The sequence below is a fragment of the Pelodiscus sinensis genome, chromosome 1 (assembly GCF_052426305.1).
Source record: "Pelodiscus sinensis isolate ZL-2025 chromosome 1, ASM5242630v1, whole genome shotgun sequence".
NCBI lineage: Eukaryota > Metazoa > Chordata > Testudines > Trionychidae > Pelodiscus > Pelodiscus sinensis.
In genome coordinates this window covers 255,944,371-255,962,906 of record NC_143052.1, presented here as the reverse complement: position 1 = coordinate 255,962,906, position 18,536 = coordinate 255,944,371, and the positions used below count along the sequence as shown (strand labels likewise).

Here is an 18,536-nt window from a genome sequence, read left to right as displayed (position 1 = left end):
TGCCTTCAAGCCACCAGCTGAGCACTGCTGCTTGGGCCACAGCTGCTCTAAGGCTGCCACGCTGGGCTCCGCGCAGCCCTCCCGCTGCACAGCACAGCTGAAAAAAGACCCTGCCCCTGCCCTGCCAGTCTAGATTTCCTCCCCAGACCATTAACAGTCAGGGCCTACAGGTGCAGGGACACTCAGCCTGTGTGTGTCTTGGATCGGACATGACAGTCCGATCCAAAACCCATCCTTCAAATTAACTGTTACTCCCCGTGAAATGAAGAGTAACAGTTAATTCGAGGGAAGTGTTTTGGATCATTTTATCGCATCTACAATCAGCGAGTTAATTCGGGCTACCGGCATTTTAAAATGGCGACCGGCCGCAAACATGCTAATCAAGCACGGGATATTTAAATCCCGTGCTTCATTAGCAACTTCGCTATGCTTCATTTACCTCCCTAGTCTGAACTAGGGGGCAAGTGTAGACATACCCTCACATAGGTAAACCATGCATGACTTAGTTTTTTACAGGTAGCAGCCATTGCCCACCAGGTTCTCTGAACATTAGGTGTCAATTGATACTCCAGTCATCTGAAGAAGTGGGCTGTGCCCACGAAAGGTCATAATACCATCTATATATTTTGTTAGTCTACAAAGTGCTACCAGACCATTTGTTGTTTCTGTAACAGACTAACTCGGCTACGCCCTGAAGCTCCTATATTCACAAAGGCTGAGAAAAAGAACTGTTCCAACAGCCACTGCAGGCACTAAGAAGGAACTAATGGGGGCTAGAGGGATTAATGCTTTTAAACCCATATATAATGGCATACAAGAGCAGATGGAGCTCAAACTACCCAACAGATACTCCACCAAGGGAAAATGTTTCGGGTGGTTGTGCACTGGGCACACAGATACCAAGAGCGGCATGCATATATGCATTCACTTAAATAAAAACATGTGAGAATAGAGTCAGGTAAAACATTTAAGACAAAAACATGGCTGTCTCTTATATTGGTGAGAAGGGATGGTAAGGAACCCCTGAAAGCTGACCAGAACTATGCCTCTACATTCAGTGTATCACAGGCAGGACTTGTGTTTGAGGTTGTTCTTGATTCTCTGTTGAAAGACACTATTTTATTTTTATTATAATTGTGCCAGACTCTCTTTTCTTTATGATTTTCTGAAAAGGAATCCCTTTCCAGGCATATCCCATTTTCCCTGCACAACCAAAACTTTTACCTTGCTTTAAGTTATGATGAGAGAAAGCTGCATACCAAATTTGGCAGTCCTAGATCTTACTGTTTTGGAGGAGTTATTGTACAAACAGACAGATGATTAGACAGACAGACAGACAAACTCCCTCAAATATATAGAAGATTTGAGCTGCATACCTGAACATAATGCCGGAGAATATAAACAATTTCTTTTTTTTGCACTTTTTCAGACAAAACTGTGTGAAATTTAACAAAGTCTTTTGTGCCAATTTCTGCATAAAGAATAACTACTGGAACATTTTCATTGAGTGTAGGAAATATATGCTCTTCTTTAAACAGATATGGTCTGGGCCTGCAATTAAAAACAAATAATTTTGGAATTATATATTGGGTTGTAAATACTAGTTTTCAAACAAAAGTGCTAAAATTAGCATAAATTAGCAAAACATAAAATTACATTTTATCAAGTCACAGCCAGGGTTTCCTGGAAGCTGCACAGCAGCACAGCTTCACAGGTGATTAATCAGCCCTGCCCAGTCAGAGGCTCAGGGCACCAAGCTGACTGACTGGGTGGGGCTGATTAATCACCTGTGAAGCTGTGCTGCCTTGCACCTTAAAGCAGAGATGGGGAATCTCTTTTGGGTCCCAGGCTGCTGACCCACAGAAAAATCAGTTGGAGGCTGCACACAAGTGAGAAGCAAAAAAACAAAAACAAAAACAAACCCTCACTGACTTGGCCCCTAACTGAGAAGGGAGAAAACACTCTCCCACATTCCCCTTGCACACCAGAGCCTAGGGGAGCCCAGGCTAGTAGATATTGTGTGCTCCAGCCCCATGATAGGGTGAAGGGAGTGGGGAGGCTGGCGCACCAGCACAGGTTCCCCAATTCTGTTGGGAGGAGTCCTGAGTCTTGGGCACTGGATCCAAACAAGCTGGAAGCTGCATCTGGCCCCCGGCCTGAGGTTCTCCACCCTGCCTTAGTGGGAACAATGGTCACAGCCATAGCTAAACAATGGAGGATCACACAGCCTTCAGATTTACAGCATTTTTATTATAGTAGAACCTCAGAATTATGAATTCCAGAGTTCTGAATTGACCAGTAAACCACACATCTCATTTGGAACTGGAAATACACAATCAGGCAGAACCTGAGAGTAATAACAAAAGACAGGACTATGCAGCACTTCAAAGATTAACAAGATGGTTTATTAGGTGATGAGCTTTTGTGGGCCAGACCCACTTCCTCAGATTAAATTGTGGAAGAAAACTGGCATGACCATATATACCAAAGGGATACAATCAAAAAAAGTGAACACACATAAAATTGACAAATCAGATTTTAGAACAGAGGGGGTGGATGAAGAGGGGAAGATAAGTGTCTATGAGATAATATTAGGGGTGATAATTGGGGAAGCTATCTTTGTAATGGGTAAGATAATTAGCATCTTTGTTGAGGCCCATTCGTAAAGTGTCAAATTAAGCATGAATGACAGTTCAGAGGCTTCCCTTTGTAGTCTTGTGTTAAAGTCTCTTTGAAGCAGGATACATGTAGTGAGATCGTTAAGACAATGCCCAGTCTGGCTGAAATGGAAAGAAACTGTTTTTTCTTTGTGAAACTGTCTGATGTCTGTTTTGTGTGAATTGATTCTTTGGTGAAGTGTCTGAGAAGTTTGTCCAATATACATAGCAGACGGACACCGTTGGCACATGGCATAAATTATAGTTCTGGATGAGCAGGAATATGTGTTCTTGATCTTGTAACTGAAATGGTTAGGTCCAATGATGGTGTCAGCAGAGTAAATATGTGGACAAAGCTGGCACCAGGGTTTGTTGCAAGGGAAAGTTCCAGGGTTGGTATTAGTGTGGTATGTCCTGTGGTTGTTGGTAAAAATCATCCTGAGGTTAGATGGTTGTCTATAGGAGACTATGGGTCTGTCTCCCAGAGCCTCTTGGAGTGTAGTATCCTGTTCCAGTATAGGTTGTAGTTTATTGATAATGTGCTGTCGGGTTTAAGTTGGGAACTATAGGTGATGACAAGTGGTGTTCTATTGTTGGTTTTCTTGGGTCTGTCTTGAAGTAGATGGTTTCTGGGTATTCGTCTGCCTCTTTCAATTTGTTTTTTTATGTCTCTGGGTGGGTAGTTGAGGTTTATAAATGCTTGGTAGAGATCCTGAAGTTTCTGGTCTCTGTCAGTGGGATTAGAGCGGATGCAGTTATATCGAAGGGCTTGGCAATAGACGATGGATCGTATGGTGTGTTCTGGATGGGAGCTGAAGGCATGTGGGTAACTGTATGAGTCAGTGGGTTTTCTGTAGCGAGTGGTATCTAATTTACCCTTGGAGATTTGTACTGCGGTGTCTAGGAAATAGATCTCTCGTGTAGAATGGTCCAGGCTGAGATTAATGGGAGGGTAGGTTGTTAAAGTCTCTGTGGAATGTATCCATTGTTTCTTGGCCATGGATCCAGATCATAAAGATGTCATCGATGTAGCATAAGTAGAGAAGGGGTAAAAGGGGACAGGATCTGAGGAAACGTTGTTCTAAGTCAACCATAAAGATGTTAGTGTGCTGTGGGGCCATGCAGGTACCCATGGCTATGCTGCTGATCTGGAGGTATAAGTTGCCCCCAAATTGGAAATAATTTTGGTTGAGAACAAAATTGCATAGGTCTGCTACCAGACTGGTAGTGGTATCCTCTGGAATAGTGTTTCTAATTGCTTGTAATCAGTCTTCATGTGGGATGTTGGTGTAGAGAGCTTCTACATCCATGGTAGCAAGGATGGTGTTATCAGGGAGGTTATCGATGTTTTGTAGTTTTCTCAGGAACTCAGTAGTATCTCGGAGATAGCTGGGAGTGTTGGTTTGAGAAGAGTCTACACAGCTGGATAATTCAGTAGTGAGCGTGCCGATACCTGAGACGACGGGACGTCCGGGGTGTCCAGGTTTATGTATTTTGGGAAGCAGACAGAACAATCCTGATCGGGGTTCAGAAAGTGTTTCTGTGTGGATTTGGTCGCGAGTAGATGTAGGGAGTTCTTTAAGGAGACAGTGTAGTTTCTTTTGGTATTCTGAAGTGGGATCAGAGGAGAGAGGTCTGTAAAATGTGGTGTTGGAGAATTGTCTGGTTGCCTCCTGGTCATAGTCGGACTTATTCATAATGACCACAGCACCCCCTTTGTCAGCTGGTTTGATTATAATGTCTGGGTTGTTTTTGAGACTCTGGATAGCATAGTGTTCAGCGCGGCTGAAATTGTATGTCACTTGTTGTCATTTGTGAATAATGTCAGTCTGTGCATTGTTGTGGAAGCTTTGTATATAGAAATCCAGATTATAATTCTGACTATCAGGGGGAGTCCATATAGAATTATTTTTCTTTTGGTGTTGATAGGGGGAATCTGATGTTCATTGGTAGTTTGGAAATATTCCCGTAGGCAGAGGCTGCGAAAGAAAGCATCAAGGTCACCACAAAATTGAATCCAGTTCATGGGGGAGGTAGGGCAGAAAGAAAGAGCCATCCTCCCTCTGTTCTAAAATCTGATTTGTCGATTTTATATGTGTTCACTTTTTTTGACTGTATCCCTTTGGTATATATGGTCATGCCAATTTGCTTACACAATTTGATCTGAGGAAGTGGGTCTGGCCCACGAAAGCTCATCACCTAATAAACCATCTTGTTAGTCTTTAAAGTGATGCATAGTCCTGTCTTTTGATTCAGCAAGACCAGACTAAAACGACTACATCTCTATTACTGAGCGTTACAGATACCTCAGGAATGAAGGTTGCTCGTAACTCTAACATGTTCATAATCATGAACAAAACATTGCAGTTCTTCTTTCAAATGTTTACAACTGAACATTAAATACAGGCAGTCCCCGAGTTACGCGGATCCGACTTATGTCGGATCCGCAGTTACGAACGGGGATTTTTCTCGCCCCGGAGGACTGGAGCGGCGAGACGCCTGGTCCCGCCACCCGCCTCCTCCGGGGCGAGAAAAGCTGCTCCCCGTCTCCCTGGTCTGCTGGTCTGGAAGCGGCCGCGGGTCCGTCCCCGGGTCCTCCTCCGCTTTCCTCAGCATCTCCCTGGTCTGCAGACCAGGGAGACGCTGAGCAAAGCCGCGGAGGACCCGGGCCTGACCGCGGCGCTGATCTGGAAACGCCGCGGTCCAGCCCGGGTCCTCCGCCGGTTTGCTCCGCGTCTTCCTGGTCTGCTGGGGGGGGACGCAGCTAGTGCCCCCCCCAGCAGACCAGGGAGACATGGAGCAAAGCCCGGGGCCTGTGGTAGAGTAGGTGGGGCGCTGCCGGTTGGTCCTGCAGCACCGCTCCTTGGCGCTACTGGACCAACCCGGCAGCACCCCAGCTGCTCTGCCCCAGGCGTCCTGATTCAGCCGCTGCTGATCAGTTTCAGCAGCGGCTGAATCAGGACGCCTGGGGCAGAGCAGCTGGGGTGCTGCTGGGTTGGTCCAGTAGCGCCGAGGAGCGGCCACGCTACTGGACCAACCCAGCAGCACCCGAGCTGCTCTGCCCCAGGCGTCCCCAAGTTAGCCGCTGCTGAAACTGACCAGCGGCTGACTACAGGAAGCTCGAGGCAGAGTTGCTCTGCCCCGGGCTTCCTGGAATCAGCTGCTGATCAGTTTCAGCAGCAGCTGACTTGGGGACGCCTGGGGTTCTTAAGTTGAATCTGTATGTAAGTCAGAACTGGTGTCCAGATTCAGCCGCTGTTGAAACTGATCAGTTTCAGCAGCGGCTGAATCTGGATGCCAGTTCCGACTTACATACAGATTCAACTTAAGAACAAACCTACAGTCCCTATCTTGTACATAACCCGGGGACTGCCTGTACAGCTTTGAAACTGAACTATGCATAAGAAAAATGACACTTTTAACAGTCTTAATTTAAATGAAAACAAGAACAGAAATAATTTCCTTACCTTGCCAAACTTTTAAAAAAAAATTCTTTATTTTTAGTAGTTTATGTTTACACACAAGTAATGTATTATAATTGCTTTTTTGTTTTTGTTCTCTCATGCTGACTGCGTACTTCCAGCTTCAAATAAGATTTGTGATTGACTGGTCAGTTTATAACTCTGCTGTTCGTAATTCTGAGGTTCTACTGTAATTTTCCTTTTTAAAGCAGTTTCTTCATATTCCCACTTGTCAGGATCTAGCAAGCAATAAAAGGAAGTGGGTTGAATAGTTCTAATTAAATAAGCATTGCAGACCTGTCCTTCCAAAGCAAACATCATAGCTTGATGCCAAATCAAAAGTGACCAAAAATATGTGCGAACAGCACTCCAGGTATCAGGCCTTCAGATTTCTATAATAAAATATCAGATATGCCTTCAATGTAATATTAGTAAATCAAGCCCACGTTCTGTTGTAATAGTCAACATTAGAACTGCATTTTAACATACAGTCTAATCCACTAAGAGCCACTGCATGAAAATGGCACTCTTATATGGTTCCACTAAAGTTAAAAGTCTAAGCACAGTCCTAAATATCCAGACACAAAACACTTTTGAAATCCAGGTTACTGCTTCCATTTTTCACTAATTAAGAGATTTCAGGGTCAAATCTGACTCATGTTAAGACCATATAGTCCAGCTCTATGTCCAATGCCAATACAATTTGACTCTTCTTCCCTCTGTCTTCATCTGTGGAGGAGCAGACATGCCATAACAAAGTGGTATTGCAACCACTTGGGTCAGTTAACTATGGCTGGAGCAGGAAACCAGGCACAGCCCTGTTGCAGAGTGAGTACAAATGGTCTTACTTTTCAGCCAGCCACTCCAGCACCCTCCACTACACTAGGGATGTGAAGGTCTAGTTGACTACCCAATAAGCATATGCTTATTGGATAGTCGACAGGATTGTCAGCTAGTTGCTTCACCCCCTTCCTGCATATAACAGATAGAGGCAGCAAAAGGGGGAAGAAAAGGGAGTACTTCAAAGCGGCAGCGCCACGTGGAGCCTGGGATCGTCTGGGACTCCCCAGCTAAGGCTCCGTGTGGTGCTGCCGCTTTGAAAAGCTGGGAAGCCTAAGATCATCTGGGGACTCCCCAGCTGACCCAAGGTTCTGTGTGGCACTACCGCATTTTTTGAAATGCTGTGGGGAGCCCTAGGTCTGTTGCTACTCTTCAAAGGGAGAGGCACCCTATCGACTAATTGAAAAGTTGATGAAAAATGCATCGACTATTCGATTAGTCAATTACCCAATACTTAACATCCTTACATTGCACCCCTCTCTGAGACACATATCCTTGTTTTCCTTCATCGATGACACAACATTTATTACACTTTTCTATGAAAAAGTATCATAGCCTCAGTCATGATGGTCATGAAACTTGAAGCTGGAGCCAGTCCAGAAATTTAAACTAAACAAAGTCAGAAACAATGAAAGGTTGTATTAAACTACACAATTGTATGCAGTCAACTTAACATTTTTTATTTTTGTTTTGCATGAGGCAAATATTCCTGTTCTTGCTACTTACCATGAAAAAGATGGCCTCTGGTAATTGGGAACCACACTTCCTTTTTATAGCCTACTAACTGGACTTACCCAGAGTTGCCCAGGAAACTGGAGGAACAAAATTTAGAAAAATAGAAGCTGGTCCTGACAGCCTCACCACAACTGTCAGTGCCTGACATTTGGCCATTATGGAAGACCCTCCTGCTTTTCTACTGCTGCATAAAGCAAAATCTCTGACTCAAAAAAGAGGCATTGCAACGTTGAGAATCAGAGCTATTTGACTTGGCAAACTTAGATACAACTCACAAGAGAAACTATGTCTCTGTTTCTTCCCATGTCATGAGTCTTGGAGCCATTAAAAGCACAGTGGGAGAGCCCCCAAATCACCAAGGCTTGTTTCCCCACCATTGCTGGAAGCATATGTAGGCCCCTCTTCAGTAGTGCAATGTTTGGCTTCCTATCAGATGGTATTTTTGCTAATTATCCTAATAGAAGCTAATGTTTTTTTTGGTAGGGAAGTAGGGGATAGGCATGCTGGGTCTGCAAATTCTCATCGAAGAGCTGAATATAGGGATGCCTCAATCAATGGGGCTGGCCCTACTGAATCTGAGATTTCAAGGTGACACCTCAAACTCTTCTCCCATCTTTTTTGATGAAACTATGAGTCAACTACCTGAGCCTGCTGGCACCTCTATAGTCCCTCCTCCAGCACCACCCACTTGACCAGCTGTCCCTCCCAAGGACTGCATCTCTCTCACACACACCCAGGATCATCCAGTATCAAACCCAGGACCAGTGCCCAGATTTGAGGGATCCCAGCCCCTCCCCCCCCCCCCCCCCCGCCTTGGATTAATTTCTCACCCACCCAGCATCATCCAGTGCTGCCCCTTGGGCCAGCACTCAATGGAGACCCCCTCCCCCGCTATGGGCTTCATTTCTCACTCACTCCCTGCAGGACTGTCCAGCCCCACTTCCTTCATCCCCCTACAATCTTGTCAGTCTCTCATCTCTTCCCTCTCACAGTACCTTAAAACCTTCTTCTGGAGGAAAGGTTATCCCATGCAAGGTTTGGTTGCAGAAGTTCTTGTCGGCTGTGTCTACACTGGCATGAATTTCCGGAACTGCTTAAAACGGAATACTATTCCGTTTTTAGTTTTTCCGGAAAAGGAGCGTCTACATTGGCAGGCTGCTTTTCCGGAAAAGCCCTTTTTCCGGAAAAGCGTCTGTGGCCAATGCAGACGGGCTTTTCCGGAAAAGACTACTGGGCTGTCTACACTGGCCATTTTCCGGAACAGTGTTCCGGAATAAGGACTTATGCCCGAGCAGGAGCAGAATAGTTTTTCCGGAATAGCGGCTGATTTTGTACAATAGAGCGTCGTTGCTTTTCCGGAAATTCAAGGGCCAGTGTAGACAGCTCGCAGCTTATTCCGGAAAAGCTGCTGTTTTTCTGGAATAAGTGGCCCAGTGTAGACACAGCCATAGTGTCCAAGTTATTAGAGCACAAACATGCAAACATTCTCCTTTATATATTAGATGTTCCAGCATTGCCAACTCACATTTTATCACAAGACTCCTAACATTTGTTGTTTCTCTTAAACCCCAGTTTCTGGAATCCTCTGATTATGAAAACTTCCCAAATTTCACTTTAAAAAGTGTTTGTCTAACACTCATAGGTGTAGAGGAAAGCTTGTTCATCTGACTTGAGCATACTCTAAACACCCCCCAATGAAAAGGCAAATCACCACCACCCCTCTACTATTTCACACATTTGTTTTTCTATTTCCTGATTTTTAAGTCAGTCTCATGATTATTTTTGGTTCAACTCATTACATCTGAGCACTTGAGCATGCTTCCTGAGTTATTTGGTCACGATTTTCCTAGAGGGCTCTTGAAGCTCATTAGTGTTAAAGATGTATCTCTGCAAATATGAATAGGCAGAAAACACCTTGCAGTAGTAGTTAGAATAATTCCCAAGAGTTTATAAAAAAGGCTGGAGGTGAGAGTCAAGGTCTCAAAATGTCCTACTGCATGGGCAAAATAACTGACTTTTTTTTTTTTAAGGTACAATATTTTGATATATACTTTTAAATTAGAAGAAAGTTTTCAAAGCAGGAAACGCACTTGAGTTCCCAGTAGTTAGGTGGAAACCATGGATATTCAACAAGCAAGCAACCAAATTATATACTGTAATTCAACAAGAGGCTGTGGTCATAGGGGGAAAAAGCATGTAAGTAAAACTCAAAAGCATTTTGTAATCAACAGAATCCAAAAAGGTATACTTATAGGTGTATAACTGAAATTGTGTCATTTATATTTTATACATAAAGTCCTGGATATGTGTCTTGAAAGTGAGTCTTTCAGTTTTAATTACCTCTAAAAAGAAATGAAGGTATCATCTGCACTGCTTCCCAAACTTATGATAGCATTGACGATTAGAAAAAAAAAATCCCAAACTCTCTATACAGATCTTAGAGACCACGTACATTAATTTCTTTATATCTTTTGTAAGTGTGATTGTCCTTGCTAGTTGTACATATGTATTTAGTACATAATTCTGATATATACAGAATTTACCTGACAGGCTAGATTCATCCAGGGGCTATGCTAGTTTCTGCAGGCACAGACTACAGGAGACCTCAAACAGAGGGAATTCCGTCTAGCAAGGTTGGGAGGAAGGTTTATTATATCAGTGAAAAGCAGTCAGAATCTCTACTCCATCGCCTGGGTACCAAGGTCCAGCAGTCCAAAACAAAAACAGTACTGACTGGAAAAAGTACAATGAAAGCAAGTACTGACTCAGCGTATTGGCTGAAGAGATCCAATGGAGTGCACTGGTAATGTTATGAGTTTGATTAACTCTTGCTGAAGCTGGAAAGTATAAGACAATACTTTATATTTACCTCTCAGCTGCCTTCTTCAGAAGTTTCTTAATTTCATTAGTTTTACAGGTGCGCTTTTCATGGATAACCACAAATGCACTGCAACCTTCTGGTGGGGATTCATCAGCTGCAATCTTAATATTTCAACAATTACACTCAAACAATTTGCTTTAATTGCATTACAACTTAAAATTAATGCAAGCCCTTTGATTAAAATAACTTATCAGCTACTATTAAGTTGCACTTCTAGATACATTCAAAAATGGTCATATGTGAAGACAATAATTACAAAGGTTAAAAGAATAAAACCATGTAAACATATTTTTCTCCACAGAACAACATTCTACCAATTTCAGTTATATCTTTTGGGGAAAAATAGGCAGAGAGCTCTCCCACACATACTTTGCATTGGTGGAATGTATTCAAAAGAAGGATTCCATTTTTTGAGTTGTTGGCTGGCATGCTGATGAATAGTGATAATTAGATCACAGAATCATAGACTCACAAAAGCTTAGGGTTGGAAAAGAACTCAGGAGGTCATCTAGTCCAACGTTCTGTTCAAAGCAAGACCAACCCCAACTAAATCACTCCAGCCAGCGCTTTGTCAGCCTTGCCGTAAAAATCTCTAAGGATGGAGATTCAGCCACCTTCCTCAGTAACCCATTCCAGTGCTTCACCACCCTCCTAGTAAAATATTATTTTCCTAATATTCGTCCTAGCCCTTCCCAACAGTAACATGAGACCATTGCTTTTTGTTCTGTCCTCTGTCACCACTCACAATAGCCTAGCTCCATCTTCTTTGGAACCCCCTTCAGGCTGTTGAAGGTTGCTATCAACCCCCTGTTCCTCCCCTCCCCTCCCCCCCGCACTCACTCTTCTCTTCTGCACAGGAAATAAGCCCAGTTCTCTCAGACTTTTCTTATAAATCATTGCCCTCTGCTGACTCTCTCCAATTTGATCACAACCTTTCTGTAGCAGGGGTCCAAAAACTGGACACAATACTCCAGATGCAGCCTCATGGGTGCCAAATAGAAGGGAATAATCACTCCCCTAGATCTGCTGGCAATGCTCCTACTAAAGCAGCCCAAAATGCCGCTAGACTTTTTGGCAACAAGGGCACACTGTTGACTCATGTCCAGCTTCTTTTCCACTACTGTATCCAGGTCCTTTTCTGTAGAGCAGTCACTTATCCAGTCCCTGGCATATAGTAGCACATGTGATTCTTCCATTCTAAGTGCAAGATTCTGCATTTGTCTTTGTTGAACCTCATAAGATTTTTTTAGGTCCAATCCTCCAATTTGTCTAGGTTACTCCGGACTTTATTCCTACTTGCCGTCTTATATACCTCTCCAACCAGTTTCATGCCTTCCATGAACTTGCTGGGGTGCAATCCATCCCATCATCCAGATCATTAATGAAGATGTTTAAAAAAATAGATACATAGCCAAAAGAAAATCAAATACAACACTATCCTCAAAATTAAACAATTCATATCTGTTTTTCATTTTTCCCTTTTACTCCCATTCCTGTAATACTTTTCTGTCCTCCAAGTCCCTGGATATTATTAACTACCACCTCATCCTCTAGATCTCCTCCTACCTTCTCTCAGCTACAGCCGTGGCTTTACTTTCACAAAGGATAGCAAGAAAAAATGAAGAAAGCGGCTTCCAAAATTAGGGCTGTAAAAGAGTAGTTGATTAGTCGACTATTCGCTTCCCCTCCCCCTGCAGCCTCTACAACAGAGGCAATGGGGGATGGGGACAGGAGCTGGTGTTGGGGGGAACCATCTTAAAAGCAGTTTCCCTCCCCCCAGCACCATCTCCACGATGCAGAGAGGAAGGGACCGGGGAGGTGGGGGGGTGGGGGCAGAGGCGCAGTGGTCAGGGAGTCCCAGCTTGCAGAATAGAAATGAGAATCCCACTGAGAATGAATCCAGAATGCCAACAACAGGAAAGATTCTCCTGCTTGGACAAAGCCTGAATTGTGAAGAGCAAATCATATTCTCACAGCAGTGCAGAAAATAAGCTTGAGCTCTGAAGTAAAAAGAGGATCAATAAAACTCTCCTTAAAAAGAAAAGCTATATATCCTTTAAATTAAAACATACTTTCCCCTCACAACTGAATAAAACTCTTTTATAAAGTATGTTATATTATAACTTATTTATAACATGCATCATGATTGGCTTCAAGTAATGTCTATTACATTCTACTGATGTTATAAAAAAATGATTTAACTTGAAGTACAGCTATCAAGCACATCTAAATGCCAACTAGATCAGCTAATTTTTACACACCTGTTGAAACATCTGAACAGTTGGTGAGTACGCCCTTATGGAAAGAGCAAACTTCAAGAGATTGATTTGCAAACTGGATAAAAATTGTCCTGCTTTCTTCAAGATTAAGTTGTAATAAGAAATTTCTGAATCTGTTAAAAACAAAGGGGAGATTTAGTATGTGGCCTCAAATGGCACTTCCATTAGCGTTAGGCAACATGCAAATATTACACCAGTATTAACTGCCAATGAAATACAAAAGAATTTGAACAGTTTCACTTGGTGAACTCTTTTGCTCAGCAAATCTAAAAGCTTCACATCAATTGGGGGAGGTGGAAGCTCTAAGTATGAATTAAATAGCCTCATTTACCATTTCACTGAACATTTTCAGGAACCGAAAAATCTTCTCAGAACAAGAAAGGCAATAATGCTTCTCTGTATAGCCTCACTTACTACCTACAATGTATTAATTTTGTCATTTTAAAAAAATTACCCTAGGCTTGTGATTTGTGTGGTTCAAAATAATCTTATACAGGCTATAAGGTTACTCACTTGTAAATAGAGTTCTTTCAGATGGACTCCACACGTTTGTTTTTGAGATACACCATTAGTTACACTTGGTCTGGTACAGCCCTAGATCACTGGAATGCTATCATGCCCACTGCAACTCCTTTTCCAATGCCAAATGTTGAAAAACAAAACTATGAAAGGGGGAGTGGCATACCATCAGTTCTTTCCATTGCCCCTCAGACAGAAAATTTAAATTAGGTCTCCAGGCATGGAGTGTGAATATGCAGAGGTCATCTTGGTACCAAAAGATTTGTATTTAATTATACTATACCAATATTGTTATCTATAAGCAACTGTTTTAATTTAAAACCTTAATTTATAATTGTCTAAACTGGTAACTTTCCTAGGCTCTTCCTACTGGAAATTGAATTTACCATTAGGTAAGAGGGAATGTAATTATTGCATCATAGGTGATGGATCCCTATATTCCTTATATTGGAATCTTCTACTGGAAATGGAACTTTATATTATCTGTAATGGGGTCTTCCCATTATATCACACTATATCCACCATTACTAGATTTCTATATTTAAACTATTACTTTTTATTTAAGTTTTATCCTTAAAACTAATTACAAGTCCAAGCATTCCAAAGAGTCTTGATACTATCCCCACTCTTTTTATAGCCAATTAAGCATGTTATAATTTTCCTTATTTTAAATCCCTTTCTGAGGTTTTTCTCTATAAGCCTTTAATTAAAGTGCTGCAAGGCATTTCAAGCAGCTGATGCAAAATATCTCATTATAATCTCATAAACTCTCTTCTTCTCATAAACTTCAGTTCTTCAAATAGTCTATGCCAGACCTAAGGAATAACATTTCGTAAAATTATTAAGTGGAAGCTATATAAATTTCTAATATGAGAATGTGTCTAAGGCAGGTCATCAAACAATATGTTTCACCCTAAACAAGAGCGCTCCAAAACCTGCTGAGAAAGTGGCATGCTTACAACACCATTCAAAATGAAGTCTAATACACTTACAAAAGCACTGAGATGCAATTTCCTGTTCTTTATTGTTTTCCCTACAAGAATCAAACAGTGATTTCTTGTATTCTTTAGACCTAATGCTAATGCTCTCTTAGCATCTATGGTGATGTCCTAAGCTTCCTTACATTGAAAGTGAGACCTAGGGAAGAAAGGAAAGAAACTCTATGGAGTATCTTTAATAGATGGTTTTCAGGAGCCAACAGTTCATGGTGGTCTTTATACAGGTGTGGGCAAAGAGAGTAAGATGGCCTCCAAACGTTACAAGGGACGATAAAGGTAGTATGACTTAAAGAGAGTGGGTCTCGACCTGTCTCTCAAAATGGTCTTTGGCCTGCAGTTTGGAATATGCTGGCTGTTACTAGGGAAACCTGAGAAACAGGGACTGAATTTTCTGTCATTTACATGGAGGTTCAGGCAGACACTAGTAATGTGGAGCTTACAGAGGGTATAGCCATGGTCTAAAGAGCTGTGTTTGGTATTTCCTCCTGGCAGCTGGACTGTAAATCCCCAAGGATCAGAGTGGCTCTTGAATTCTTTAGACAGTAAAGGGACTTTTCTGTCTTTTCATTAAAATTTTTGAACTCATTAAATATGAGGTCCTTAATCATGTTTTGGACCTCTCTAGAAAACCCTGACAACTAGAGCCATTACTCCCTACACATGAATAGTCCTGTGGTCAAACTTCTGAATACAGTATCATCTACTAGAGCCTTTTCAGCTACTTTTGCTCCTACACAGGTGGCTGAACCAGCAAGGATACAAGAAGCCAGCACAAAGGGGAAAGTATCAGCATCAGGTAAAATGGGAATGGAGCAAAAGCCAACTTGGACTCTCTGCCACTAACTATTCCTGACCTGCACCTGGGACAGAACGGCTGTTTTAATTAGACTTTAAATACTTTACTACAACTGTTTAAAAATTGGCTTGTGAGTTCAAATATCAATACATTGCCCTTCTTTCCACACCGTTCATCTTTTTTTTTAAATTTTGCTATTTTAAATAAACAGTGAAGTATTTATATATGTGAGTACACAGACACTATATACATCAAAAAATTGTGTTTTTGACCATGTGTCTGTTTCATAATAGAATACTTCAGAGGATTCATTTACCTGATGGTCCATGAAACCACTCATAACTCATGTTGAGTGTAATTTTTTTTTTTAAACACATGGGAATTAGTGTTGCTAGGATAGTCACATGCAACATCTAGTTTCACCATAGGTATCTGGGAACAGCAGGAACCCTTCTTACTAATACTCCATTCTTGCACTCACATCCCTTTTAATTTCCTGAATAAGCTCGATTTCAGAGCTATCACACAGGATCAAAACCCTTCCCACAATGAGAAGGAAAATATGCTGAGAATTCTCAATGATTTCTATACCATATATCTGACAGATAGGCTATCCAAAGTCAGATGTCCCTAGCAGCAGTGTGTGCTAGAGCAACTACACTTGATACCAAAACCAGCTTTAAGCAACCATGCAAAGGGGAAACAACTGCACAAAATAAGGTGTTGTCACTGCAGCAGATGAGCCCTTACCAAGGAGCAACTGAAGACGCAGCCCCCACCTAACTAAAAACTAGTGTGTTAATGACAAGATTGCAATTGTATTTTGTATGAGGTAGTAGTGTAACAGATTAAAACTAACATGCTTTTAAATTACTTACCTCTTTGTTTATAAATTGTTAATTCCTGTACAGTTTCCAGAAAATGCCAAAACTTCTCATTACTTTCTTCTGCAATAAATTCACTGTTTAAAAATAAATTAAAGTGATTTTTCCATGTTGATTTTGTTCAGGTGTACAGCACTATAAAATATACACTACTGTAATTTGAAGTTATCTAGCAATATATGAGTTAAGGATGTTAAAATGCATTTATTAAAAATGTCAGTGGTTACATGTTTGCACAGTGGGAGATGGGTCCTGCCTGACCACCCCACGCATGGGAGAGAGCAAGTGGCTCCACGGCCACAGCAGTGCAAGTAGAGGGGGGCCCTGCGTGCAACTGTGAAGGTTAACCGATGAGCCTAGGCCATCTTTTCAAACCAAAGAGCTAAACTACATCAAAATTCAGAACAAGTGGTCAACAAAAAGCCATATAAGAATGCCCATTTGCATGACTGAAAATATACAACTTTAATATTATTTATAATTGACATGATGATTAATAATAGCTTAAATGAAACATACAGACTTTATTTAATGGGATTTTTGCTGCATCTTTTCACACATTTGTTTTAAGTTTACATCATAACCGGTCAAACTCAGATTTATTCAAGTTACATAAGCAATTATGCATTTTTAAAATTCTGAATTTTTCATTTTAAATTTTAAAAGTTGCATGTATTTTGGGAATGACAAGAGAGCCATATTTGGCTCAAGAACCATAGGTTGCAGACCCCTGGTTTACACTTCACATCCCTAATATGAGTGTTAAGTGGTAGAGGAGCTAAGGACAAAACAAGCGTGATATAGTAAAATGATGAACACTGACCTAGTTGTATTTTTTTCAGTTAAAGTAAGAGTCAGAACCAAATGCTTTCAGTGTGACTCAAGCTTAGAAAACAGAGCTGCACAGTGAAATTTGATTAGTACCCTGTATAGGAATATATACAATTTATAGTTATTTTATGGTTTTTATTTCACATATATGTAAACATACAAAATATACATATGCAATTAAATGCACATTTTTCTATATTTGTTTCCCAAAAATGAAAATGCACATTTGAAACATTGCCACTGATGCAATTTTTTAACTAATTAAAAATAAAGTAGCTGGAGAGCCATGTATTATCTCCAATCTATACAGAACTTTTAAAGATAGCTAATTTGTTACCACCACATTTGTGGCTTGGTTTTATTGAAAAGAACTAAAGCCCTCAGTTTATTTAGCATCACTCTTTCTAATCACGTCTAGCGTTAGAAGGACATCAGCTGAAAATGTATCTTTGTTTCCAATGTTTAATATGTACATTTACAGCTCATCTCTAGTCAGTTCAACTTTCCGTTTATGATAATCTTTCATACAGCAATAGGAGAGAGAAAAATTATAAAAATAGGAAAATGCAATTGTAAATCCACATTTGGTGGTAGAGGCACTAAGGACATAGGGTATGTCTACACTACCCTCCTAGTTCGAACAAGGAGGGTAATGTAGGCATACCGCACTTGCAAATGAAGCCCGGGATTTGAATTTCCCGGGCTTCATTTGCATAAATTGGGCGCCGCCATTTTTAAATCCCTGCTCGTTCGAACCCCGTGCCGCGCGGCTACACGAGGCACGAACTAGGTAGTTCGGACTAGGCTTCCTAGTCCGAACTACCATTACTCCTCGTGGAATGAGGAGTAACGGTAGTTCGGACTAGGAAGCCTAGTCCGAACTACCTAGTTCGTGCCGCGTGTAGCCGCACGGCACGGGGTTCGAACGAGCAGGGATTTAAAAATGGCGGCGCCCAGTTTATGCAAATGAAGCCCGGGAAATTCAAATCCCGGGCTTCATTTGCAAGTGCGGTATGCCTACATTACCTCACTAGTTCGAACTAGCGGGGTAGTGTAGACATACCCCATATATAGTACAGGTTTAACCTCCCAAATCTAGGACTCTCTGGTCCAGCAAAATCCATGGTCCGGCAAGGCCACAGATGTTGCTGGACAGAAGAGCCCCAGGACAGCAGGGTCTGCAGAATCCCAGCTGTGTCAACAGCAACTAGGCATGGGAACCCACATGTCATCCAGGCCACACGGCATCTGGGAGCCTCTGCTCCAGCCGGGGAACCGGTGTCAGCGGGGTTAGTTGACTGAAGCTGCCCAAGGTGGAGAACCCTGAGAACTCCCCAGTGGCAGTGCAGCCTCAGATGGGGAATCCCTGGTGGCAGTGGGTTCGGCTGTAGCCAGGTGGCCTTGGCAAGGAACACCCCCCTCCTCCAAGGCCAGGCTGCAGCACAGGCGATGGTCAGGTGGCCTCGGGACCAGGAAACCCAGAGAAACCCCCTAAGGTACTGGGGCCAGTAGTGGCTGAACAGTGCTGGTAGCAGCCAGGAGGCCCTGTCTGGGGAACCCCTGGTGGCAGCAGGTGAGGAGCCTTGGCTGGGCCAAAGTTGGTAGGGCATGGAACCCCAGCCTTTAGAGCCCTGCAGAGAGGAGCTGGCAGCAGG

The 18,536-nt window shown here is 42.2% G+C and overlaps 1 protein-coding gene and 1 pseudogene across 3 annotated transcripts in view; both read right to left on the bottom strand.

Moving 5' to 3' along the window:
- UGGT2 (UDP-glucose glycoprotein glucosyltransferase 2) overlaps positions 1-18,536 on the bottom strand; it is a 190,882-nt gene that overhangs the window by 170,184 nt on the left and 2,162 nt on the right. The window contains exons 2-5 of one of the 3 annotated variants that reach the window (XM_075918804.2): positions 16,045-16,127; positions 12,836-12,966; positions 10,563-10,675; positions 1,377-1,551 (exon numbers count right to left, since the gene is read on the bottom strand). In XM_075918804.2, the coding sequence (XP_075774919.2) occupies positions 1,377-1,551; positions 10,563-10,675; positions 12,836-12,966; positions 16,045-16,127 (502 nt within the window). Of the gene's footprint in view, positions 1-1,376; positions 1,552-6,124; positions 6,358-10,562; positions 10,678-12,835; positions 12,967-16,044; positions 16,128-18,536 lie in introns of those variants that run through there. The other 2 variants (XM_075918806.2, XM_075918807.2) reach the window with 2 other exon arrangements.
- On the bottom strand, positions 1,558-4,600 carry LOC149525735 (uncharacterized; annotated as a pseudogene).